This window comes from Fringilla coelebs (genome assembly GCF_963513975.1).
Source record: "Fringilla coelebs genome assembly, chromosome: 5".
Taxonomy (NCBI): domain Eukaryota; kingdom Metazoa; phylum Chordata; class Aves; order Passeriformes; family Fringillidae; genus Fringilla; species Fringilla coelebs.
In genome coordinates, this window is record NC_140033.1 from 59,430,683 (window position 1) to 59,456,694 (window position 26,012).

The 26,012-nt window shown below is 44.2% G+C and overlaps 3 protein-coding genes across 7 annotated transcripts in view; 1 reads left to right on the forward strand and 2 right to left on the reverse strand.

Moving 5' to 3' along the window:
• Positions 1-112: 112 nt before the first annotated feature.
• On the reverse strand, positions 113-12,504 carry LOC311154010 (uncharacterized protein). Of its 3 annotated transcripts, none has more exons than XM_084206156.1 (11): positions 12,369-12,504; positions 11,650-11,933; positions 10,591-10,682; positions 10,231-10,408; positions 8,860-9,088; positions 7,719-8,293; positions 6,688-6,829; positions 5,312-5,556; positions 3,588-3,751; positions 2,900-3,149; positions 113-2,085 (listed from the first exon to the last, which is right to left on the reverse strand). In XM_084206156.1, the coding sequence occupies exons 2-11, from the start codon at positions 11,719-11,721 to the stop codon at positions 1,861-1,863; spliced, it is 2,172 nt and encodes a 723-aa protein (XP_084062282.1). In that variant the 5' UTR covers positions 11,722-11,933; positions 12,369-12,504; the 3' UTR covers positions 113-1,860. The 3 variants fall into 3 exon arrangements, with proteins under 3 accessions (XP_084062282.1, XP_084062283.1, XP_084062284.1); XM_084206157.1 differs by having other exon boundaries at positions 11,650-11,930; positions 12,369-12,492; XM_084206158.1 differs by lacking the exon at positions 10,591-10,682.
• Positions 12,505-12,568: 64 nt separating this feature from the next.
• Positions 12,569-13,735, forward strand: NDUFB2 (NADH:ubiquinone oxidoreductase subunit B2). Its single transcript, XM_084206422.1, has 4 exons — positions 12,569-12,693; positions 12,779-12,923; positions 13,000-13,084; positions 13,653-13,735. Exons 1-3 carry the CDS (start codon positions 12,620-12,622, stop codon positions 13,072-13,074), a joined length of 294 nt encoding a protein of 97 aa, XP_084062548.1. The 5' UTR covers positions 12,569-12,619; the 3' UTR covers positions 13,075-13,084; positions 13,653-13,735.
• A 121-nt stretch (positions 13,736-13,856) lies between these two features.
• BRAF (B-Raf proto-oncogene, serine/threonine kinase) overlaps positions 13,857-26,012 on the reverse strand; it is a gene marked incomplete at its 3' end in the record, with an annotated part of 83,508 nt that continues 71,352 nt past the window's right edge. The window contains exon 19 of one of the 3 annotated variants that reach the window (XM_084206419.1): positions 13,857-19,879. In XM_084206419.1, coding sequence (XP_084062545.1) covers positions 19,824-19,879 — 56 coding nt within the window. Of the gene's footprint in view, positions 19,880-22,518; positions 23,005-26,012 lie in introns of those variants that run through there. The other 2 variants (XM_084206421.1, XM_084206418.1) reach the window with 2 other exon arrangements.

The following is a 26,012-nucleotide window of genomic DNA, read 5'->3' on the forward strand; positions in this document are numbered from 1 at the left end:
ACCTACCCTGTGTGAAATAGCAGTAGAGCAGGGTCTCTGCAGTAGTCTGTTCTCAGGTGGTTAAGCAATGAAGAGAAAGTGCATAAGCAGACAATCTGCTGTTTTATGGTGATTATAAAGCATAGATTAATAGCATATAAATGAAGTCTGAAAAATAAGTTTAGATTCAGCTCAGTATATTTCATGTACTTTCCTTTAATCACTGCATATTCCATTTCCAAGTGCATAAGGATAAAAGCAGGAGCAGAGTTTAACACCTTGTAAGTTTTAGGCTTGTTTCTTTAAGTCTAATTAGAGTCATAAGCAGGCAGACCATCGTCCTAACCAGCACAAGATTTATGTAAAAGAGAACTCAAACAAGAAGAGAAGCAAGCAACCCCCCAAACATTACCCTGAAGAAAATCTCCAAGTGCCACCAGCACCCACGTTCCCTCAGCAGAGTGTGTGCCAGCTCTGGGGCACAACCATCCATGTTCCTGCTGAGCAAATTCCAGCCAACTTTCCCAGACACTCGACAGAGTGGAAACTGTTCCAAATGATGGGAATTCATGTCTAAAATGCAAAACTGTGCCTCACATGTAGTTTCCATAATCTGAAGCAAGTTACACTTTTTTCAGGCTCTAACTCTGACATTTTGTTTGTTAAAGCCTTCACCTTCTATTTAAGTTCATTTTTCCTTTTCCCTTTTTTTTTTTTTTCCTTTAAGCAAAAATCTCAGGATGGCTCATGCACATACATTATGGATCCTAAAGGTTAAAAATACCCATTTTAGCTATTAAGGTCTCAGAGTAATTTGTAAACATCTGGGTGAGAGACCTAACTTTGTCTTTTTAGGGAAAAGCTGAAGGCATAGCCTCTCTATTATCCCTGAAGGAATGCAGTCTGACAGTTACTGCTTGGAAACTGCTGGCCATTCAGATTTGGCAGGATTTCAAAGCAGCTCTCTTTCACAAGTTTTCTTAATTTTTTTTTTTTAAAGAAACTGCCATTATCACTGTTGCTATATTCTAGAAGGAGGTATAAATTTTTATAATGTGCCAGAAAATATGTATCATGTTCCTAAGTGTACACAGAATGTCAGGCCAAGTTTAAATTTTGTATCTAGTTTAGTTCTAGGCATTACTTGAAACAAGGTATCACAAATATTGTATTCATTTTAGCATAATTCTATGTAAAAGAAAGAAATTTCCATATAGCTCTGACTGTTTCAGCAAATAAATTGTGCTATGTCCATTCTCCTTTCCTTAAATACCCATCTGAAATTTCTGGTTACCCAGAGCTGATCATATATATGACCATATATATACATACATTGTATTAATTTTAGCATAACTCTGTGTAAAATAAAGATATTTCCATACAGCTCTGACTGTTTCAGCAAATAAATTGTGTTATGTCCATTCTCCTTTCCTAAATACCTGGCTGAAATTTCTGGTTACCCAGAGCTGATCAGTGCATTTCCTGTGGCACAGCCACAGGGAATTTTGTACCTCAGATGATGTGAGGAAGAGGCAGAATTTCAGGATGTGACAAGCTTAACCTCCTCCTCTCCTTTGGCACCTCCACTCCCCACAGTACAATGCCCTAAAAACTCCTCCTTTCTGATGCAGAAAGTGCCTCTAGATGTGCCCTGCTGCTCCCTCTCAGGGGAGGGGGAAGCCAGTGACCCCAGGAAGAAAGGCAGGTGAAGGACAGAGCAGTGGAAGTGCACTCTGGCTGCAGTGACAGGGAGATTAGAGACCTCTCCAGGAATCCAAATGCCACCTGTCCCACTCTGTTCTGGCACACTGACTCACAGGTGACAGCACACAGCAGGTCTGTGAACTGCTCCAGGCCCTGCTCACCCACTGTGCAGCTTCCTTACTCGAGCAGGGATGCTCGGAGCAGCAGGAGCTTCTGTTCCCTGAGGTACTGCTGGAGGGCACGGAGTTTCTGCCCTTCTTTTTCCATCTTCAGATGAGAACTCTCTCTCCTCTGGAACACTCTCACTTTGGCAGCCTGGTGCTGGTTTTGCTGTTTGTCCTGCTCCTGGGATTCTTTTTCCAGCACTTCCTGCCGTGACTGCATTCTGCTCTTCAGCAACTCCTACATAAAGACATTCAAAACTGTACAGTCAGCCTTCATGCCAAATTTCATCCTCACTCTTCATCTCTGTCCAGCTCTGGGGCCCCCAGCATGGACATGGATCCGCTGGAGTGAGTCCAGAGGAGGATCACAAAGATGTTCAGAGGGCTGGAGCACCTCTGCTATGGAGCCAGCTGAGAGCTGGGCTTGTTCAGCCTGGAGAAGGGAAGGCTCTGTGGAGATTTTAGAGCACCTTCCATTGCCTAAAGGGGCTACAAGAGCTGGAGAGGGACTTTTTACAAGGGTGTGGAGTGATGGGACAAGGGGGAATGGCTTTAAACTGAAAAAGAGTAGGTTTAGATTAGATATTAGTAATTAATTCTTTCCTGTGGGGGTGGAGAGGCACTGGCACAGGTTGCCCAGAGAAGCTGTGGATGCCCCATCCCTGGCAGGTTGGACAGGGGGCTCTGAGCAGTCTGGTCTAGTGGAAGGTGTCCCTGCCCATGGCAGGGGGGCTGGGACTGGAAGAACACAATCCAAATCATCCTACAGTACTATGATCCTCACTAGGATCACAGAAATGGATATAATCTATGGAAATTCATTTCTAGCACGCAGAAAGACTGCTTTTGTGGCAGAAATAAGGAATTTTAGTTTCCACTTTTCATCTTTATACACATGCCAAAAAAAAGGTTACCCTTTTTTATCTCTAAATGATACAGTTATACTGGATGTAAAACAGGTGAAATATACAAATACTCCAGATATCTGTATATATACTTCCACTGCTGGAAACATGGCAGAAGAAGAAAATAAATTCTGGAACTGCCCCTACCAGCCTTTCTTTCTCTTGTTCACAGCTCCTTTTGTTGCTTTCTGCCTGCAACTCCTCTCTCTGCAAACGCCGTGTCTTTAAGAACTGAAGCCTCTGCCTTGCCTTCCTGTCCTCCTCCTCTCGAGAGCAGGATTCCTTCCTCCTCCTCTCAGCCCCAGCAGCCTGGAGCAGTGCCATGCGCTGCAAAGCTCTCTCTTTGTGCTCCAGCTGTTTCTCCAGCCCTTGCAATGTTCTCTGACGCAATCGCTGCCTGTTTCCAAAACAAAATTTCTCAAATTTCTCATAAAGAAAGAGCAATAAAAAAGAAAGACAGTGCATAAGACACAAAGCAGATATTTTGGCAATCTGTGTTCATTTAACATTCCAGGACTCTTTGTTAGGTTATGAGGATTAAACCTGTGTCCAGAACAGAGGTAGCAAAAGCCCCAAATGGGCTGGTGCCTGATGTCAGCACTTTTGGTCTGAGAGCAGGAGTGAAGGGAATTTGCCCTTGGAGATAATGCTGTGTACCCACTCACTCACACCTCCAGCACCAATTTCATTCCAGGAGGGAACCACTGCGACCCCTCTGCAGAGCCCAGCAAAAAGCACAAGGTGGGATGTGCAGGGACTGAAGGAGAGCAGCAGGGAGCAGATGTTACCAACCTTCCAACCTTTAGCACAAAAAGCAGTCAGTTCCCAGCATCACCTCTGGCTGTCCCTGCGCAGCTGGCGCTGGGTGCCATCTGCCTCTTGCTGCTGGTGCCTCTTCAGCTGCCTCTGTTCTTCTTGCCACCTTCTGTGCTCAGTCTTGGCTCTGCTGAAGTCCAGCTCCTTCCACCTCTTCTGAGATGCACCACTAAGGATTGACTTCTACAAGAAAAAAAAGCAAACTGAACCCTTAGTCCCAGCAGTATATTTTTCTAATGCGCACTGTAAGCGCACAAAACCAGAACAGCCCAGTTTTAATGCCACTCCTGAGGCCTAGAAACTACAAAGGCTCACAAATACTGTGGTGTTGATTCCCATCCATGAAAATACTGAGGATGATGCTAAAACCTGTAGAAAACATTAGGCTTAATCAACAAACAGGTGCCTGAAAATCCAGTCTTAAGAGTTCTCCAAAGGACAGTAGGCTGTGCTGTTCTGGTGTTGAGCCAATGCTTAAAACTCCCCAGTTTTTGGGTCAGCTTCTGGATTGGAAGGAAAATCCAGGTTCTGACCATAAAACATTATAAATTCCTTACTAGATTTTATTAGCAAGAGAAATACCTGCCCCCATCTGGCCAAACCCAAAACATTCCTGAGTTCTCTGCAGGTGTTCCAACTCTTCACCTTTTGTTGTCAGATTTCTACCCATGCTCAAGCAGTCTTTGTGTTTCTTCAGCAGTAGCTTCATTTCAGTGCTGTAGTGCTGCTGATTTGTGTTTTTAAATGCACTGTGCCATGTACAGAGATGAAGGAGCACCTACAAGGCCTCTTTTCACAGCCATAGTGAAATATTTATTTGTTTTTGTACTCCTTACAGTGCCCTTTATGAGGGAAGTGCAAGTAAACAGCACCAAACCTTTAGACATGCATTCCAGTTTTCACTGCTAGAGCTGTGTGGATCTAGAACAGAGTTCCCCCAAAATATTTCCTCTGTCAAATTCATCCTTCTTCCTCCTATTCCCAAGTGCATTTAGCATGTTCCTGCTATCAGCTGCTCCTCTGCAAACAGAATGTCTTCTTCCAAGGCTTTCCTGGGGACAACTTGAATACCACAAGCTGGAAAACACTACAGGACTTTGAAATAATGTTCCTGCCAGTCTTACACTGCATTTTGACTGGTTTCTCTTAACACATTGATCTGTACAGCTTCCCAGGGGCTGTAAACAGCTTTGTTCTCCAGTGTATCACTATTCTTAGCAAAAAAATGTACCTTGTGGGTGTGTTTAATGACACACACAAGGAGAGATCAAAGAAAGAATCAAAGGAGTTTTGTAAGTGGGAGGTGAACAAATGATGTTTTCCAGCAGGTAAAGTACCAGCCTAAGGATCAGAAGACCACCCCTGCCCTAACATGCACTCTCTGCTGTGGGCCTCAGATGACTGCCTAAACTTTCTCTTGCTTTCAGTATCTGTAAAAGAAGATTCTTTTTTCTTTTTTTGCTATCTAGCAGAGCTGGCTGAGAAGCTTATTTAGAAGAGATTAAATCTAACATACAAAAACACTCTGTCAAAAGTGCTGAGCAAAAATACCCCAAGTCCCCTGTCCTGCACAACATGGGCTCCCAAGTGGAGTCCTTAAGCTTCTATTTATGCATAACCATTATTCCACACAGGCATAATTTCTGTTGCAGCAAAAAACCTTTGTGAAAGATCAAAGGAGAGAACATTCTCACATGACAAAAACAAATCTCCTCATCCTAAGAACTAAACCTAAATACTCACTGTGATGCTTTTGTCTTTTGGAAGCTTTGGGAGATGTGTGGATCTCCCAGCCAGCAGGTGGGTGGTACTGTGGGGTCTCTGCCCACAAAAGACTGATCTGATGGTCAGGCTGTCTTTCTCCAGTGATTGATTCACCTGGGCAAAGAAGGTCTGGCACCTGAAAGGAACCAAAGCACTGCTTCCCATGGAAGGGCTCCTCTGGGAATGCTGCACTGGAGCTTCTGCCACTCTGGACTCAAAAAGGCCTTTCAAACAAATTAGGACAAGGACATATGAGAATATAAGAAGCTTATAAAAAGAAAGCAAATTAAAAGAACAAAAGGTCTGCTCATATGAAATATACTCAAGCAAGGATTTTATAACATTTTACTATAAGGAAGTGGGACAGTTTTTAGTCTCCACAAAAGAGGTTCCAGCTTTTCAGGAACAGGCTTGCCATTGCATTTAGGCTAGAGTTTGGCCTGGGAAACTGAATTTTGCCTGGTGCTTCTCACAGTTAATCAGGCTAAAGGATTGTTTACATGCTATCTCACAGACTGGCATGAACTGCTCTGAGATGAGTAAAAATGATACATCTTTTGATAGGGCAATGCCTGAGCTCCACATCCTGCTGAGAGACACGAGACATTAGCATGGGCACAACCCTGCTAACAGAGCTTTTGGGTAACTGAGAACAGGAGCAGAGTTTGCTCACACCTTCCTGCTAAGGACAGGGCAGACCTGAGTGGCAGCTGTTGCATGGAATGGTGCTGGAACACCAGCTGGAAGGAAATGTGCACTCCTGTTTGACTTTTCATTCTCCCTCTTCCACCAGCATCATAAAGCAATAATAGAGAAAGCTTTAGGCTTTCAGAATCCTCTCTTAGATGTCTGCAATTGTCACAAAGCTGAGAACAGCAACAAATTGATCAAAATCATGATCCAGCCCCGTTTGGCTGTTAAGGGAACAAAATTGTACTTAGTGACATTATAAAGCAATAAAGATAAGACAATTGTTTTGCAGAAAAGTCCTGGTGAAATCTTGTTGCTATACACAGTCATTGTTAATGTTAAATATTAAGTTTTACAGTAAGGAACTTTCTATTTATACTGAGCTCTACGATATGGGTTAAAAACCCCCAAAAGCTCCTACTGCAGTAGCTGAGCTGTAACAGCCAAAAAATCTCAAGTTCCATCTGAAAATTCTTTCACTTTGAGAGAAGATTAATAACTTCTCAAGCCATAGCACCATTAATACCTATATATAAAGATGGCATTATGGTATTTCTTTGTAAAGCACCAAGAATTATGGTGACAGATCTTATACATGATGCCATCCTGCACTGATATTATGTGCTAAGTCTTATGTTTGGGTAAAAGAGTTACAGTTCCAATACCATGATCATGTTCAAAATTAGCTTCAGCTTCAGCATCCTGCTGTCTGCTCTCTGCTTCTTCCTTGTGATCTGTCTCCATTAACCAGCTGTCTGTGTTGACAGCAGCATCAACCACAGCACGAGCCATCTCCCTCTGAGGGCCCTAGAAAGAACAAGAAATGCAACCACAATCCGGACCTGATAAGGAAAAGGTTTATTTAATGAGTTTACAGCATAAGATCTTAAGTTGTAACTGAAGTTTAAGACAGAATGAAAAAAAATCGAATTCTGGGAGAGTTCTTTACTAAAGAAACAACCCATAGGTAATTTCTGATAACTTCCTGAGTTTCCCTATGTCCCCAAATGACCCAAAGTACTTTTGCCTGAAAGGGCCCAGACTGGTATAAAAGAGATCAGGCCAGAGGAGCTCTGGCTGAAAGACAGCCCTGCTTCTGGCATGTGCCAGAATTTGGATTCGAACCCTTGCAGAGCAATGGAGGTAAGTGTGGCAGTAGCTGGTGCACATGAACCTCCCCCTTACTGATCCTCAGCCCGTGCCCTGCTCACAAGCACCAAATCAGCTGCTGAGGACTACGTAAGTCTCTTGTGTGGGAGAGGGGACACCTCTAACAGGGTGGAGAAGTATGTTAAAAGAATCCTGCAAGAGACTGCCTTGGTATGGAACAATCCCATCCGTAATCTTTATCCACTGTCAAGTCTTCTGACACCTTTTCCTTTTTTTTTTTTTTTGCCTTTACCTCCTTCATACAGAAGCAGAATGTAAAGGGACTAGGCTATGCAACACTTCTCGTATTCTGCATCCATGGAAGCCTGCTCCATTCAGGGACAATGACAGATTACTGACAAAGACCTGACCCCAGTCAAAGGAAGGCAGTGCAAAGTCTCTCCATTCTTTAGCAGGAAGGCATAAGGAACAGCCCTTAAACCTCTAGCTTGGTACCAGGGGTAGTAAACTTGCAGTAACAAAGCAGATAATTACACAAATACCAGACCATTTATTAACAGAAGAGCCAGGGTGAACCACTTTTTACCTTCTCAGTTTCTATAGCCTCATGGTCCTCTTCCAAACAGGACCTAACATCTTTGGGAACGTTTTCTGTCTCTAATCTCTTATCTTCCTTTTTCTCTTCCTCTCTGGAAACACTTTCTGAAGAAGCAATCCTCAATTCAGACAGTTCCTGTTCTATTTTCTTGCTGAGCTTTTCTTCAGTCAGGCTTGCTCTGGGGATGAAGGTGTTTTCCTGCTGCACTTTGCACTCTGCAGGCCGTGTGGGTTCCCAGGCTCCAAGGCAGCACTGGGGAAGCGAGGTACACCCCCAGCTGCATTTTGCACAGGGATGAGTGGAATACAGAGCCTCTGGGCAGCAATCCAGGCCCAGGTGACCCTGTCTGTAGTGCCCTGAGGCTCTATAACCTGGTGTCACAAGGTATGGGTAATCCAAGCTTGAATCTACCACCATCTGCCTGGCTGCTAAAGGCATCTGCAGCTCCAGGATGATGCGTTCGCTTAGGGGCAGGGGAATCCGCAGAGCTTGCGCAGAAGACACCTCCTTAGTCTGCCCATTCCAGAAATTCACAAGCACTCCCCTTTCATTTTGTGCTGTGCCTGTTGGGGAAAAATAAAAAAGGGCAAGTAATGTATTAGCAGCATGTCAATATGTGTGATTTATCTCATAGAGAGCAGGAGGTAAAAGTAATGACTTGTGTTTCAGACAATTCTGTAACAACTTCCATGATTTTATTCTTTATAGGTTTAAAATCTGGCTTTCTCCCGAATTTCCTGCGAGGAGACAGCAGACATAAAAAAAATCTCACTTGCCACAGCAGGTGGGATTTTACCCTGAAATAGCTGGAAAGCAGACTAACAGATAATCAGGTGACTCTCAGGAGGACCAGGAAAGTTTTCTGATTTGTGCTGGGAGGATGCTAACCTAAACCCCTAACTTTTTAGGAAGTTTTCATCCACAGATCAAAGCAAAGGCAAATTCGGTGATCTGCATTAATTCTGACCCTGAAAAGGTGGCTTAGTGCCAACAATAAAAACACAACAAAGAGAACCCAAGCAGCAGGAGGTGAATCCTCCGTGCTGGAGCCCGTTCTCTTCCCTGCAGTGACCAGCTCCTGTGGCGAGTCCAGTGCTGCTAAGAAAACCAAAACACCCAAAGCAGGTACCTAAAGGTGCCTCTGTGTTCTCCACAACCCTTAGCACAGTGCCAGGGCCAAAACGTTTGGCTGGAGCCTCCCATGGTGCCAAGACTCTGTCCCCTGGAGCAAGAGGCTGTCGCCGGGCGTCTTCGTAGTGCAGAATGTCATAGAGGGGCGTTTCCTGCTGGCCACGCTGCACCTTGCCCTTCAGAGCACGATTTTGGTCAAACTCAACTAAAAAGCCTTCCCTGGAGCCCTGCAAGAGTAAAACATGTGATGTGCAAGGCAATTTGTGAAGTCCAGTTAACAGCAAAGCTCAAGTGCTAAGAGGGAAGCGGCAGAAATCCCAGGAAGTGGAATGTGCTCTGGGAATGCAGCTTTCCTCTTCTAACAGGGTTTCACTGTACTGTGCCCATACCACTTTAAAAGTAAATAAAAAGCTGGGGCTTAAGGGGCTTACAGGTTTTTTCTTCCTTTCACTTTGGAGTTACATTTTAGTAAGAACACAGTCAGCAGGCTAAGGCAGAACTCTACCAGGAAAACCTCCCACTAGAAAAAGAGCAGCCAAAAGAAACTGCATGATGCAGTTCACCACAATCAGAAGGACAAAAAACCACAATCCTTCAGCAATCAGAAGGGTAACAAAGCAGTAAAAAGTCACAACTGTCATTAATTTAAATACTTTAATTGAAACCTTCAGCAGCGAGGGCAAGATCGATTGCCAGAATCAGCCTCCTCTGCAGATCTCTGAGTGCACTTACACAAGTAACACTGCCAGCTCCTGCTCCAGCTGATGTCACTTGTGCCTATAGCTGTCCCAATCTGTTCTACCCCACACTGAAGCTCACATACATCCGCTCCTATACTAGCAACAAAATTTATTTAACTAACCTGCAAAATGGACTGGATTTTAAAAGAAAACCTGCAGGGGGGATTTTCTGTCTGACATCCAAAATCATCTCGCAATTCCCAGAAACACAGATGGAAAAGAATGAGGAAAGCTCTCAGTTTGGTAAAGAGGAAGTGGACCCTGAAGACAAACATTTTGGATTACTAGCTGCTGTTTAGCTAAGTAACTCTGCTGCTAGGCTGGGCAAAAGTAGACAACAGGGATAAGGGACCTGTTTTGTCTGCCTCTGAATAAAAACTCATTACATCTAGAAAAACAGATTGGTCTCCAGGCTGTTCTTACTTGCAGGACTCCTCACAGCAAACAGCTAGACAGCACCAGGTAACAGATGAAAACAGGGTGTGGGGAGGCAACAGTGTCTAGGAAGTGCACTGTAACACTGGAGGGCCACCCCACAGCAAGGGCTTGGGACTGGTGAGTATGGGAAGAACAGAGTTAAAAAAAACCCCATACATGCTCTTAGAGCCACGTTCCCAATAAAGAGTTACCTTCACCTCCTGGACAATGTGGCCCAGGTAGTAATAGCCATCAGTTTCCCTCCTTGCCAGCACACGAGCCCCTCTCAGGACACGGGAAGCCTCCAGGGACAAACCAATGCAATTCCTTTTGGTTGAGGGTATCAAGGGCATGCAAAAGGGACCTGGGTTCCAGGCACAAACACAACAGCTGTGGAAAATGAAAATACAAGAAGCAATGGAGAGCTCGGCAACAGATACTCTGCAACTTACTGCAGTACAAACAAACTAAATCAACATGGAACAAAACCCCCACCCTGCAATAACTGTCTTTGTTTCCCAGCTTTTCCTTCTCTGATTTTCCAGTGACCCACCCATAGATTATGAGCTTACTGTGTTACTGGACATCTTGGCAGCAGAGAGCTATAGGAATCTTTATTAGCTGTGTGGCAGCACTGGACATGTGAGATGGATGTGGAGCTTACCTGGAAGGGGGAAGGAAGGGATGGAAGCAGAAAATGAGCATTATTTTTGAACATTTAAATCCTTAAACAGGAATATTGTCTACAAAGTTGAAATTTACTTTCAGTTTATTACTTCTCTTCATAATTCTTTCACCATGTCTTGTGGAACTATGCTGCTTATCTGTAAATTCATCACAAATGGTTTTGATTTTGAGAAATAAAGTTTGAAAAGAAGGAACATTAAAAAAAACCCTAAACCTACCCCCTTGCACCTGGTTTCTATTCAGCTGCTAGGTGTGTAGCAGGGGTGGGCAGCCAGTGGCCACGTGTGCACTGCTGCTGCTGCTTACACAGCTTCCAAGCTCCCTGGCAAGCAAAGCTGGAAGGTCAATGAAAGGACCTGAAGTCAAGGAAGAGTGAAGAAAGTGGGGGTTCAGTCTAGGGGGACAAATTTGCCTCTGCAGGTCAAAGCCAACAGTAGAGATATCCAGCCTGAGCAAGATGGGAAACATGGGATGCTTGAGAACAAGGACCCAGGGAACAGAATGCCAGGGACTGCAAGAAGGCAGAAAGAAAAAATACAAGGCAGTTGGAAGGCAGAGCCAGCAGTAAAATGATGAACTTTGTATCAAAGAATTCAGCTTTTATAGAAAAAACATAAACTTAGTATGAAGCACACTGCAGGGTTGCAACACATTGCACACAGTAAGTAAAAACTTGAAAAGTTTGCTGCTATTCCCTGTAAACTGCTGCTGAAAATGGCTCAGATGAGCAGGGAACTTAAAATTCCTTAACTTCAAGGCTATCCACTGCTTCAGCTGAGGATGTTGGGTGTTTGGGGTGTTAACAACTGGAGAAGGTATTAGTGCTTATTTAAAATACCCTCAGGAGGTTCAGAGAAACTCTTCTCCAGTTCTTTGGGGAGTGTTATTCAAGAAAGATTCAGGAGGAATTACAAGTGTGGATTAATCTTACATTGGCATCATACCTTGTCAGGAGGAGTAGGGGAGTGCTGGATTCCTTGAAAGGACCCTCCTGATAGTCTGGGTACTTTCTCCATTTTTTTTTTTTTTGCTTGCTTCTTTTGTGATCACTTCAGTGTCCCAGATATGCATTACTGGATGCAACTGGTTCTCCACGAAAAGGTGGCAGAATTCCTCCAACCCTTGCTCTGGCATATACCGGTGACCAAATCCACCCACCGGCAGGCTGGCTTTTCCATCCTCCTCAAAGTGCCGGGACTGAAACCAGGCTGCAGCTCCAGGAACACTGCTGAAAACGAGCAATAAACAGGCAGAGGTACCGCTGTAACACCCGTGGGAGACGGAAAACGGGAGAGAAGAACACAACTCTCTAAGATGCTCAGGTGGGAATTCTGTACTGGCTATTTCTATGCCGAGGCGCCGCCCCTGCGTTCCCGCTCCGGCTGCCGGCCCAGAGAGCGGGAAGAGGCTCCGCACCAGCTGCTCCCTCCCAGACAGCCTGGCCCCGCCGGGACACCGCCCCGGCCCCGCCGCTCCGCAACCGGACTGCCCGGGCTGGACCGCCGGGCTGCCCAGGCTTGGACAGAGGGAAGCGCTGCTCCTTTCGCCCCTTCCTTAAACACCACCAGCTGGAGCCGTCCTCTCCCCCCGCCCCTCCAAAAAGCAGCGGCTTGGCTGGGGAGCTCGCCCCTCGTGGGCGACGCCAACTTTGGGGAGAACTCACGGCGAAGCCGCCCTTGGTGCCGCCCCGGCGCTCCCAAGTGCTCTGGGGAGCGAGGGGCCAGCGCTCTCCCTGTGTGCTCGGACCCTTCTGTGCCGCGGGCCACCACCCTTTCCCGGGATCCCTCGGAGCCCCGGACTCCCTCCGTTTCCCGGGATACCTCGGTGCCGCGGGCTGTCTCCGCCCCGGAAGGCGGCGGCCGCGCCAATCGCCGGGGCTGTTGCTGGGCGGTGCGGGTGACATTGGGCACGGCCATGGTGGTGGCGGCGCTGGGCCGAGCGGCGGGGCGGCTGCTGCAGACCGGGGCCGCCGTGCCCGGGCGGCGGCGGTGAGCGGGGCGGGCCGGGCCGGGGCTGGCGGGCGGGCCGGGGCCGGCGGGGCCCGGAGTGAGGCGGGGCCGTGCTGTGTTGCAGCGCGGGCGGCGGGGTGCACATCCCGCCGCGGTACCGGCAGTTCCCGGAGCTGACGCGGGCGCAGGTGATCCGAAGCGAGGCGCTCAGCGGCTTCATGTGGTTCTGGATCCTCTGGCAGTTCTGGCACAACTCGGACATGGTGCTGGTGAGGCCGGCGCGGCGGCCGGGGACGGGGGGCGCGGGCCGGGCCCCGGCCGCGCTCTGACGGGCCTCTCTCCCAGGGACACTTCCCGTATCCTGACCCTTCGGCCTGGACGGACGAGGAGCTCGGCATCCCCCCGGACGATGCGGAATAGCAGCACACCGGTACGGCTCCCGTCGCCTCTCCCCGCTCGGCCCTGCGGTCAGCCCCGGGCACCGTGCCCGGCTGTGCCGCCGGCTGCTGCCGCTGCAGGGAGCCTGCTCCCAGCACTGCCCAGGGGAAACCCGCCCAGCCTCTGCGGGACAGCAGGCAGTGTCCGCACTGCTCATTGCCTTCACACCCGTGTCTCGGCTGCCTGAGACCAGGGAGCCCGGTTTTGGCAATGTAAGGCTGCGCTGTAACAACCGACTTTGTTAGGAGTTGTAGCTTACCTGGTACCGGTTCTAAATTCTTTTATTCATGTTGTTGTGTAGGCCCAGCATTATCTAACTTCAAAGATATGCTCTGTTTCTAGAGATATCTGTTCAGATGTCCCCTTAAACGTTTTAGGCTTTTGCTTTCTTCCAGTTCTTTAATTACCGAGTCTTTTTTAAGCTGTTTTGTCACACATTACGCATTACAGCTCTAAACCAAAGATGCCAAAGATAGCATTAAGGAGGTCCTTCTTATGCTCTACATGGTGGGAAAATGATGGGTGAAAAGGTTCTCAGGTTTTTCTTCTGTTATTTTCAGGTTCCTGGAACTAATTGAGGTCCCTGGAACCAAATCTTTGGCTCCTGGGTCCTTATGTGAATAAAACTGTAAACAAAGTCTAAGCTGAACTGTATTTTTTCCCTGTTTTAAGTAGAATTGTTGGAAAATGACCATCACAGCTTTAAAGTTGTAGTACCTGAGTACACACGAGCTTCTGTAATGCTTGCTTGATAGAGAATGTGCCTGCCCCAAGAAATAAGGTCCATGAGTGCACAGCAGGTAACAGTCTTATCAATAAAGGCTTTGCCAAGTAACCAGTGAAGAGGTGAGGGGAAATTGCCATAGAAGCAGGAGAATTTACCCAGAAGAGAACCCAGACCAGTTGGTGCTAGGCTTTTCCCAGGATGAAGGAAAACTCCCCTTGGGTATATAAAGTTCAGAATAGTAAAGGTAAAAATGCCGTAGGGCTCAGCACAGCAGTCAAGGACGCAGAGATCCAGCTTAAGAAGATGAAGGGAGGGGGGTTACACTGCAGGAATCTCTGGATTTTATTTTTTTTCTTCTCCCCTTCCAGAGTTATATCCTAAAGTAACTTTTTCACTCCCCTTAACCACCTGAGTTGTACCCCTCCAACTCCGTGGAGAGGAGTCATGCATGACACAGTAAACAATCTCCTTCAGACTTTTCCATGCAGTCAATCTTTATTATAGCAGTATTCTCATATTCACATCAAGTACATAGAACTTTTTGCCTTTCATATAATACAGAGTTCTTTAAATAACTTTACACTGAAATAGTTTTCTTCAATCTGAATTCAGCTATCAAATTTTAATATGTTTTAAGTCTCCATGCTCTCTAACCAAACTGGACAATATTTCCCATTGTACAAATTTACATGAGAAAAACTCCAAAGTACAAATGAAGGGACAACAAAAGTAAAGGGAGAAGGAACAAACAAGAAAAATAAGTTGTATTGGCAATTACAGGGGAAACTTGAGAAGGAACGAAGGGGAATTGCCATGACCTACCTAACAGGAAACCAAAAATAAACATTTTGTTATGAATTAAAAAATAAATACAAGTTTTGAAACAATTACTCCATTGTAGATTTTAAAAAGCAGCTATGGAAATCTACTAACACAATGGGTTGTTTTTTTTTTTTTTTTTTAAGTAACCAGACTGGACCTTCTACTTTGCAGTCATAAGCCCCTTGCAAACCTCTGGTGGTCAAAAAAAAAAATACAGCTGAAAGGAATGTGTTAGCACAGAGTTTAAAGTGGTGGGACATACATTTCATTGCACTAAGGAACAAACAAACAAAAGAAATCAAATCTGTATATAAATTTCCCTTTCCTCTCCTTACTATGTACTTTGCCTCTCATAAACAAGCCTCTGTATTATGAGGTAATGCCATTGTCTTGACTATATATAAAAATAATAAAGTTTAAAGGATATAGATCTGGGTATCTATAAACTTTAAACAAGCCAGTCCTCTCTTACTCCCCCAGAGGGTCTAACCAGTGAGTGCTACCCCTTCCATCACTGCTCAATGCACGGTGCTCCTGGGAAGCCCGGGAGACCTGTGCCCCTTTCCTAATCTAGGAAAAGCAGCCTGTGCTCAAGTAAGAAAGAGACAGTGCAAGTAATGCACGACAGCCTACACACACCTACACCTGCTCCTGCAAAACAAGGCAGAGTCACAGAAGGCAACAGTGGCCAGCCTGCATGTGTGTGCTGGGGCAGGGACAGGGGATCCCATCAGGCAGCTGATGGCTGAGTCCTTTTGCAATTGCTGGAGAACAAAGTCACTGCCCAGCCCAGGAGAGCCTTCACTACACCCACAGGGAGGGGAGGAGGAGGGTTCCACCTGGAGAAGGGAGGGCCAGAAGAGCTCTGCACCTCAGGCTGAGCACAGAGCAGATGGGCTGGCTCGTGCATCCCAGGTAGTGGCAGACCCTGCTCTAGAGGCACAGGGCAGTACTGGAGCATTTCAAGAGTGGAAGAGAAGTAGGGGGCAGGATTTTCCCCAAACCCATAAATGAGATCAGAACAGCAATGTTAATTTGGGCTGCCAACACATGCAAGTTGGCCACTGTCAGGTTTCTGTCAGTTGAGAAGTGTGGAGAGGGGGAGGAAGGGGAGGCAGGTAGGACACAAGGCTCATGAAAGAATGATGTGCTTTTTTTTTTTTTTTTGGTTGACTTTTTTTGTGTTTTTTTTTCTAAAGGTTCACAGCTTTGAATAAAAAAGCACATTTATTGCACTTACACTTTATTTTAGACAGAGTTAATTTAAATTATGCCCTCACAACCCCCCACCATTCCCAAATAACCCAACACCCAAGTTTGGTCCATTTTTCCCCCTAGATCCAACATCCATGCCCAGATGATGGGCTTCATTTCTTCTAATATTCCACTGAACTCTCAAACACACAGATGGACTTTCTCTTCAACAAGGGTGAATACAGAAATGCAACACAGAATGACACTTATCAAAACAAAACCTGACCATCTTCCAAACCCAAATAAACAACAAAAAAAAAGAAAACAAAGTTATTTTTGTGGTTTACTTGCTCAAAAGTAAATATGAAACTAGGCTTATTCTAAAGTACAGCTGCTGCAAACATGACAAACGAGACAAAATGACTGGACAGGCCACTGTTGGCTCTTGAGGAGGCTGGGTGAGCTGAACACACTGCTGCTGGATGCTATGAAGCAAATACTAGGTAGTTTAGAAGTTCCTAAACAAACAAACAAAAAAAGAAAAAACAAAAAACCACAACCCTCCCTCACTCCAAACCTAAACAACACCTCCCTTCCCCCCCCCCACCCCCCAAAAAAAAAGAAAAAAAAAAAGGAGACAAAATAACCATCACATGTACTTTTAGTGCAGAATTTGGGGTAGGTAGGATTCCAGATAGTTCCTGGAACATAAGTAAAACATTTTTACACTTTGTTTTCTAAAAGGAACAAACCCAAATTAAAATGGTCTGATATCTCATAAGAACCGTGCATGTAGACATAACATTTCAAGTTACAATTATGCCAAAAGTCCTGCCCCAAGGAAGAAAAGTAAAAGATCTGAAAAAGCATTAATACCTAAACCCATTATTTCGTCCTTCATGGACAAATAGGTTAAATATGACACTGATATGTAGGTACTGCCAGAAGTCTACATAACCAGTTTGAAATTTGAACAAATCAAATTCACACCTACTGGTTGTCCCTCAGCTGACAAGACACCTACCATCTCCCACAGTTCACGTGCAATAATGGGATGTGATCACTGAACAGCAACTGCAAGAGGCCCAGGGAAGCAGTGAGGAAAGCTGCTGACATTCCAGAAACAAAACTTACTGCATTTTCTGGGACAAGGAACTAATTGTGTGGTCTGATACATGTGAACCTTGATTACATGAATGCTAACCACCAGTTTCTCCTCATCTAGCTCTCATTCTCCACCTACTATCTCATTCCAAGATGCTGTAAGAGTGTAGCTTTGGGCCTCTTTGGAGCTTTCCTTAACAAGATCTCTGTGTCTTTGGAAGGGAAGGAGGGCTTACTTGTTTTTAAGTTAAATGAAGCTCATTACCTGTTGACAGAGCAGATTTCAAGCAGCAGGTTTACTATAACTAAGCTCAGTATCCTTCAACTCCTAGCTTTGAAATGCTAACAGGTATTTTGCGGAATGCTCTCTGCCCTCCCTGCTCCTTTACAGGAGTTGATCAACTCCAAACTACCTATCTACAGGGATAGCTATATACAAAACTACTGCAGCAGATGTAAACCAAAGACACTGCTCTAGTTACAAAGCACCTGGTTTACATTCTGTTGTACTTTTTAAAGTTGCAAAGGCACATGATCATTTGGCAAACTACAAAAACTGTTTTGGGGGATCCCTATGTAAACCATTGAACAGAGGGTCTTGGTAGCTCTCTCTTCTAAACAAAAGAGAGAAGTTAGTTTGCATCTGAATTCACTCTCGGTGTAGTCTGTATTCTGTAACTTTTTAAGCTTCCTCCTTTCACAGGTTCATAGTTACTGCTGTCAGGGTGCTGACTTAGTAGCTTCTGTGTCAGCATCCTTGAAACTTAAATGGAAACCTTTTCATTTCAACAATCTGGCTCTGCTCTTCTGATAATTTATTAGGTAAGATGACAGCATCATAGAATATGCTGAGTTGGAAGGGACCCACAAGGGCCATCAAAGTCCAACTCCTGGCCCTGCACAGGACACCCCAAGAATCACCCCATGTGTCTGAGAGCATTGTCCAAATGCTTCTTGAACTCTGTCAGGCATGGTGCTGTGACCACTGCCCTGGGCAGCCTGTTCCAGTGTCTGACCACCCTCTGGATGAAGAACCTTTTCCTGATATCCAACTTAAACATCCCCTGATGCAACTTCAGGCCGTTCCCTTGGGTCCTGTCATTGGTCACCACAGAAGAGATAAGCGCCTGCCCCTCCTCAGTTGCTCCTCATACAGCTTCCCCTCCACCATCCTCATGGCCCTCTCCTCTGGACACTCTCTAACAGATTATTGGTAATAGTCTAATATTACACTGTGGCACCCAAAGGTGCCCCAGCACTCGAGGTGAGGCCAGCCCAGCCCCGAGCAGAGCAGGACAATGCCCTCCCTGGCCTGGCTGGCCATGCTGGGCCTGTACCCCCAGGACAGGGTAAGCCCTCCTGGCTGCCAGGGCACTGCTGGCTCGTGTTCAGCTTGCCATGACCAGGACCCCCATGTCCCTTTGTGCTCTCCAGCCTCTCATCCCCTGGCCTATACACACAATCAGGGTTATTCACCCCAGGTGCAGAATCCAGTGCTTTCCCTGGCTAAACTTCATATGGTGGGTATGAAGTTGGTATGAAGTAATGAAGCAGTGAAGACAGTTCTTTCAAATGCATGCCAAAACAAACACCAAGTACAAATGCACAGTAACAAGGTGGCAGTAAACAAAGTTTGTTTCATAAACTTCTATGAAAAATGCATCACAGAAAACCAGAACACTCAGCACCTTCAGAGTGATGCCCTAAGAGTCCACTCATGCAGCTGCTTTTTAACTTGACTGTACCTAGAGGCTTTGCCTGTCCCACTGTGCTACATTTTATCAACAGAGGACATGTCTACAGTACTATGAAGAGTCTGTGCTACAAATGCTGCACTCACAGTCAAGAAGGGAATGAATTCTAGAGGCTGCAGAAGTGTGAAATGTCTATCTACATGCTTCTTCCCTAAATTTAGTCTCTGCAGATATCAAAGCTTTAATCCATACTTGTTTGTGAGGTGTCTGGGGATCTGGCTTCCCTCAGCCTTCTGTAAAATGCTGGAGGCATCTACACCACCAGGCAAACACAGAAGAAAAACTATTTATGTGTGATCTTCAGGGTACTTTTCCCCCAGTTTGGGCATTTATGGAAAGACATGGTATTTATCAACAATCAGAATTTCACTTATTTTATGTCACAAAGGCCAAATTCTGCCTCTAAGGAGCACACACTAATCCAAGTGATGCTAAGACACCATGGTAAAATGACAGTATATTTGTTCTCAAACATTCTGCATCATCATCAGCTGCTAGAGCAGTCAAGTACAAGACAAGATGATTTTGGGTAAGCATAAAAAGCAGAAGTGGATTCATCTAATGACCTGCATAAGTTTAGGAAAAAAAAAAATGACTGGGCTAATTGTATCTGGGGCTACATAGGGCTTAACTGACACAGCAATTACTTTAAAAGTAACCTGGCTTCTATATCCCTGCCATTTGGTTTGAGCTCCACCACAATGTTGCAGTTCTGGCAAATATGCCAGGGGGAATAATCACATTCTGAGCAGGAAGGTGTAACAGGTAACAGGCCCCTGTCACCTGTATGGAAAAGGAAAGGCAGGGGGGAAGGTCTGTGCCTGGTTCATAAAGACATGAATAGTTGGGACTGGATACTGATACTTTTGCAAATGATTAGGAATACAAAATACTACAGAGCTAAAAGAAGCAGAATAACTCTAGGTGCTTGTCCCAACATGTGCACATGAAGGATGTACTCACATTTCCATACCATGGCATGTGCCTGTGGTTGGGACACCATGAAGGAGCTTAGGGAATTTAGGGTAACAGGCATGAATGTGTTGGTCATTTCAGTTTACTTCCTTCATCCCACTGCTACAGAGAGCACTCATTTCTCATCTATTCTTGATTCCCCATTCACTAAATATCTAAAGGGCATCTTTAAGACTGGTTCTGATGGCATGCAAGACATCCAGAAAAACTCCTGAAGGAAAAGATAAAATCAAAAATAATCCCAATTATTTACAAACTACATTTCTTTCAAAGTTTTGCATGAGCATTACCTGGGAACTCTTACAGACAAACACACATTACTACAGCTATCTGGAGGGAAACAAACAAATGAGAAAACCAGTAGAAATGCATCCTGAAAGGACTTCTCTAAACAGCAGCCAAACAACTTGCACATTCCTCAGGGAAAAAAATAAAACAAAACCAGAAATAAAAAAAGAAAATCAAAACTACAAACAAACAAACCCCAATAAAAAAAAACCCCAGAGATCATGTGTTACTTATAAAGTGCTTTGCATGGACAAGGATAGCAATTTTCCTTGTGCTTTTCCTATGGGCTCAAGAAGCATATTGTAGACTAATGGGTAATGAATCTTCACCAAAGTAAGTTCATTTTAAGCAAAGATAGAATGAAGTTCCTAACAGAGAATTTTCTGCCAGCATGACTTTGTGGAAGGAAACAAGAGCTTTTAACATGATCTGTGAAACAAATAAGTGTTGAACCACCTGTCCATACTTGCTCTGTTAACAGCTTCTTCTGAGAGAACCTTGACCTCAGTATCCCTGACATGTACAAATGGGGCCACAGCCCATGAAGGGGCTGGAGCCAAGCAGGGGGTGAAAGGAGAAGCAGGGACTCCTTTCCCCCTGGGAGCCTGTATCTGGTAAATGCTCTCACCTGCCTGATGGCACCAGTGGCCCCAGGCTCCCTCCACCTCTCAGGTACTGGTCTCAGATGATCACCAGGGAGCACTCCAACTGCCACCCATCTGCTACCACTGCTCTGCATCAGCTTCTCCACACTGCAAAGTGGCTATTGCTACTTTTTAAATTCCTGCCAACCTCATTAAGGTAAAAACCCTACAGCATCTGAAGACCCACAGCAGACAAGAAAAAAGTTTGTGCTTTTTTTTTTTCTCCTTCGTTTTTAAAATGCGTCCTGTACACAAAATCAATTCTGTTCATGTACCAACATGAATCACTTCATTCTTGTAGTGACTATTAAGTCATTCACTATTGCTATCTTGCTAATGTTTGTGGAATTAATATGAATACACAGTATTTCAGTTTTAATTCCCACTTCAGATCAGTCCGGTCCCTATAGCCCCAGTAAATATTTACTGACAAACGTAACAGACTACCAGCAACACCGCAAAATTCCAGGGTATTAAAAACTCCTTCTACTTCTGATGTGCTTTTCTCCCTTCATCTGGGAGCAACGTTCTGCAGACAGGAACAGTCCCCTTTCCCTAGGGAGGGAAGGACAGCACCTTCACTCGGTACATCCACGTTTAGCATGGACACCACATTCACACACATTTAACTCCTTCATTTATTTGTCATGATTTTGTTAAACACTCCCCACCTCCTCCCAGCAAGAACCTCTCTGCTAGAGGGGGGTCAGTTCTCCTGCCTCACCTGGAGAGGAACAGGGCTGATATGAATCAAATTCTGGAAACTTCTGTCTGAGCTTGAGTTTCTTTCCCATGTGGTCTGCCTTGCCCCTGTACAAATAATTTACAGGTAATACCACACACCAGAGAACTCTGCAAGCAGATCACATCACGAGATATTCTACTAGAGGTAAATGATGTGCAGAACTCTATGAGTTGTTGTTTTCCCTGACTGTGTAACTTTTCAAAAAAGCTACTAACCATTTGAAAACCAGGACTGGAGGACAGGAAAACAAAGCACTCTAATGGAGACACCGCCACCTTCGTCCTAGTTTGCAAAGTGTACAGAGGGGAAAGACAAGCAGAAGGGAAGAGATGACAGGGAGGAAAGCAACGAAAGGAGGAGGAGTCAGCGTGGATCCAGCAAGTACCGTTTTGTTTTGATCTAACAACTTGTCATTAGGACAAGATGCTCCACATTTACACACACACTTATCAGAGGACGTTTAGTTAACAGGATAAAAATCCTTTAAAAAAAGCTCTTGAAAGTACCAAAACATAATTTTTGGAATGTCTAATTCTAGGGGGAGATTGTATTTGAATTCAATTCAACCTGAGAACTTTTTTCCTCATTTATGAAAACATTACGTATTGGTAAGGTACCTGGCATTAACCTGCACCCTCGTTTAAAATAAAACTTTTAAAGTAGGTACATACACCATTCACAGGTCTGTATCAGGATTTCTACAGACTTCAGATGCTGCAGTAGCATCTTTGATAAATACATTGTATCATACGATACAAAAAAAAAAAAAAAAAGAGAGGACAATCTCGCTACATTTTTTTTAAACTTCAGTTTGTTGCTGGACCAACAAAAGAAGGATTGACCTAATCCTTCAAAAAGATGTTGTATATGCACACACCAAGAAAATACTGGAAAAGGAAAAAGGTTAAGGATGGTGGTTGTTGTTTGTTCTTTTTAAGAAGTGGTAAAGTAAATCTGAAAAAAAGATGTGGCAGCATCCCCTTTTCCTTCAGATGAACCTTTCTGCCTTCAGAATAACATCTCCAGCTCCCATTGCCCCACACTTTTAATTTTAAAGGAATCAACCCCAGCAATATAGACAGATTGAGGCGTTTGACACTGTAATACAGCGAAAAGGGGATACTGCGTTGTCCATAAATCAATAAGTACACCAGGAAAAAAAAAGGATCAGAATGGAAAATGATTCATTGAAATGAGCACTCATCAGACCTTGAGGCTCTGATGGTGATGCTGTTAGAGGGGCAAGGTGGCCGGCAGACCCTCCAAAGCAAGGCTCCTAAGTTCAGCAGCAGCAGCAGCAGCTCCGTCCCCACGCCCGAGCACCACAGTCACACCACGAGCGCCCTCTCCTCTCCTGGGAATGATGCCAACGGCACAGGCAGCCACTGCAGGTCTCCGAATGCACGTGGTGGTTTGTGTTGAAGGAGAAACACTGGCAGCAGAGGACTCTGGTTCCCAAAAAGGTACTTTTTCCCATTGTGTTGGACTGGTGGTTCCATTCTGCTCCACTTTTAAGCTTATGGATATCTTTTCTAAATTACTTTAGGTTTTGCGGAGCAGAATGGAGTTTTGATGTTAAGAAACTGTAGGAACACAAGACTTAAATAACAGAGTGGGTGCTGCCATGGTGCTGTGGCTACTTGAACGCTGCAAATTCTCCTGTAGAGGGAGGACAAGAGCTTGGTTTTAAAAAGGTGATTTCAGTTATGAGACTAGTTGAACATCAGACTGAATATAAGGGATGTTAAAAAATGAAAACTGTTAAAATTAAAGCACAAGAGAATACACAGTGAGAGAACATTGAATACAGACCCAGCATATTTAACCAACAAAGGATTTCTTGAAAGCAAGCCGTACCCATTCTTCCCAAGAAGGTGAAAGTTCAAGCAAAGTCTAATTCATCATGCATTTAAAAATTAAATGTGTCAGCTTAATTTTACTTTAAATTCCTTATTGCACATACGTCCTCCTGAGAAGCACCAGTTTCAATAAATGCATCCAACTGCAAACCAGTTCTGTTTTGTTGTAAAACTAATTTAAAAACAAAGAACTTTATGAGACATCCATTACCCTTTAAAGACTACACATAGTAAAGTGCCTGAATAGAAAACCTGTGTTACAGAGTGCTAGGATTTGATTTAGAGACCAATATAGCAACCCACTGACAGAAGTATAAGAATGGAGAGATTGTCTACTTAATCCCAGACCAGAAATTAGGCCTCCCTAACAGGGAGCATAACAAATAAAGCAATTCCATGCTTCCTTCAGAATTACTGAATAAAGAATAATTATATGCAGTGCTTTCACATGTGATGATGTCATGAAATCCTACATAATTTATTTAGTGTCACCGTGCCGTGAGACAGATTCGTAGTCCCGCTTCTGAGGGGATGCAACTATGGCACAGAGTAAAATTGCTGCCTGAAGTCTTTCAGGAGTTTGACAGAAGAATGAATAGAAGCTGAGTCTAAGATATTAATCCTCTTAATCCTATACTTTAGCAAAAAAAAAAAAAAAAAATTCCCTGCCACCCACAAAGAAATTGTATTCTACAGGATTTTTAGTGAGGGGTGTCTAACTAAGCATAACCAAAATGCATCATCAGGAGAAAGAGAAAAGAAACATACATACAACTTCCCCTTGTTGGGTTTCATATGCATTCTGGGTTAGTTTATGCCCCTTTCTTGACAGCACTTCTCAGAGCTTCCCGAATACTGAAGGAGTGATAAGCAGGCACAAAAGAGCCTGTGTTCTGTTCAACAGAAGGCTTTTGAATGCCATTACATTCAAACAACTGCTCCCTATCTGGGGTCCTTCCAATCTTTTCAAGAGTGATTGTATTGTTGGCTTTTTTCCTCAAGATTCTTATTCTAAATACTGGAACAAAACAGAAACATCCCTGCAAACAAAATTGTAGGCTTAGAGTGTTAATTCTGTGGAATGTCTTGCTCTACAAAGAGTAGAACCAAGAAGAGTAGTCAGCTGTCTGCACTAGGAGGGGGAAGAAAAGGCATCTAAAAGGCCTGTGAGGAACAGCTGACCCAGCTCTAAGGGAGCTTGAAGAAAGCAGGGAGAGGGCTCTGTGCCTCATAGGAAATGAGAAAGGAGTACACCTGAAGTCCAAAGTAAGGGTGGCACAGGGAGTTGTGACAGGCCTCAAACTCTATTTGTCTTTACAGACTGTGGTGGCAGGCTTAAGGTATAACAGCAATAGAACAAAAGCTTCATGATGGATCTAATTGCCTAATTTACTAGCTCTACCACCAGATGAAACTCCTGCTCTTAATACTCTAAATATTGGATAATTTTTTCTTCCTTTTTTTTGGGCTACATTTCATTGACTTCCCAACTCTCTTCACAGTATCTTCTAGAAACACCAAGTTTTGTACATGTTTTCTTTTAAGAGAAGGACAAAAAGATGACCAAATATTGCCTGTGAGGTCAATTTTTAAGTGACATTAATGCTTAGCTACACTTACAAAACATACTCAATCTATTTCTCAGTCTGCCTTTCTAAACTGGTGATTAAACATAAATTTATAAAAAATAGATTGCTCCCTCATTACTCATCTTGTCCTTCTGCCTACTTCTGGCAATAATTCAGATTTTAATAGTCATATAGGGACTTTCAGAAAAAAAAAAAAGAACCTTTAGTTGGGAAAGATCAATGGAAAAATAGGACCAAAAGTAAAGACTTTTTTGAGATAGAATGGTAGCTTAAAAAAGGTAATTTTCAGACTTCCCTGACGTTTAAACAAAACCTTAGCAACCATATTTTCTTTGAAAGTTAATGCTAAATCTCCCCTTGCAAAATTCAAGCATTAATATGATCTCAAATCAATAGGAGACTAAAATAGGTAACATGGTCATCTAATAAGGGGATTATGTTGGCTGAACATGTGTAAAATGAAGTTATGAAGAATGCCAGTCACAGGTTTCCCTAGGTGAGGTATGTACATGGCTATACCTATCCACACCAAGCTATGAAACCACATGCTTAGCAACTTGTTACAAGAAAAAAACCCAGATATTTATATTCATTGTGAGCCAGACATCTGAGGTGCTTTTTATCAAGCAGAACTGCAGATATTTGCTTTGACTGGTAGCAAAGCAATTTCTTTCCAAAGGATGGATAGCATCTGAAAATATACACTTCTTACAAACCCCTTTCAAGTCAGCTACTACAGTCTTTTCATGATTGTCTCATGTAGAGCAAGTGGAAACTATTTTAAATGCAGACTTTCAAAAAATCTGCAGTAAAAAGATGATCAAGATCTTTCATGTTGCCTCCAAACAATGTATTACAAGGGCATGTTCTGAGTGAACCTGCTACCCCCAATTCCTGGAAGGATTTAAGATGCAGCTACCATTCTGTACTCTCACAAATTTGTAAGCTACCTGAATTCATGGGGTTACTAAGGTATGCACACATCATCTTAACTGCACTCCTTATCCTGGGGTAGATGCCATGTTTCTCAGAAGAATCATAAGGAGAAGAATGGTGTCCTTCCAGGCTGTGCCAGCCTTACCTACTGAACTAGAGCCTGACTGATTTGTCATAGGGAAACACCAGATTCCAACACCATGCCTGGTTTACATTCACAGACACACAAAAAAAAGGAGGTAGTTTTCTGTTGGATCTTGTGCTGATCTTTTGTATGGATACT

Bases quoted from the DNA above. Each gene is read 5' to 3' on its own strand.
- LOC311154010 (XM_084206156.1), bottom strand. From the start codon at position 11,721: ATGGAGAAAGTACCCAGACTATCAGGAGGGTCCTTTCAAGGAATCCAG. The intron at 9,089-10,230 runs GTAACTCTTTAT...TTACTCTTGCAG, and splicing joins ACATTGTCCAGGAGGTGAAG to GGCTCCAGGGAAGGCTTTTT. The intron at 6,830-7,718 runs GTAAAAAGTGGT...TGTTCTTTCTAG, and splicing joins AGGCTATAGAAACTGAGAAG to GGCCCTCAGAGGGAGATGGC.
- NDUFB2 (XM_084206422.1), top strand. From the start codon at position 12,620: ATGGTGGTGGCGGCGCTGGGCCGAGCGGCGGGGCGGCTGCTGCAGACC. The intron at 12,694-12,778 runs GTGAGCGGGGCG...GCTGTGTTGCAG, and splicing joins GCCGTGCCCGGGCGGCGGCG to CGCGGGCGGCGGGGTGCACA. The intron at 12,924-12,999 runs GTGAGGCCGGCG...CCTCTCTCCCAG, and splicing joins ACAACTCGGACATGGTGCTG to GGACACTTCCCGTATCCTGA.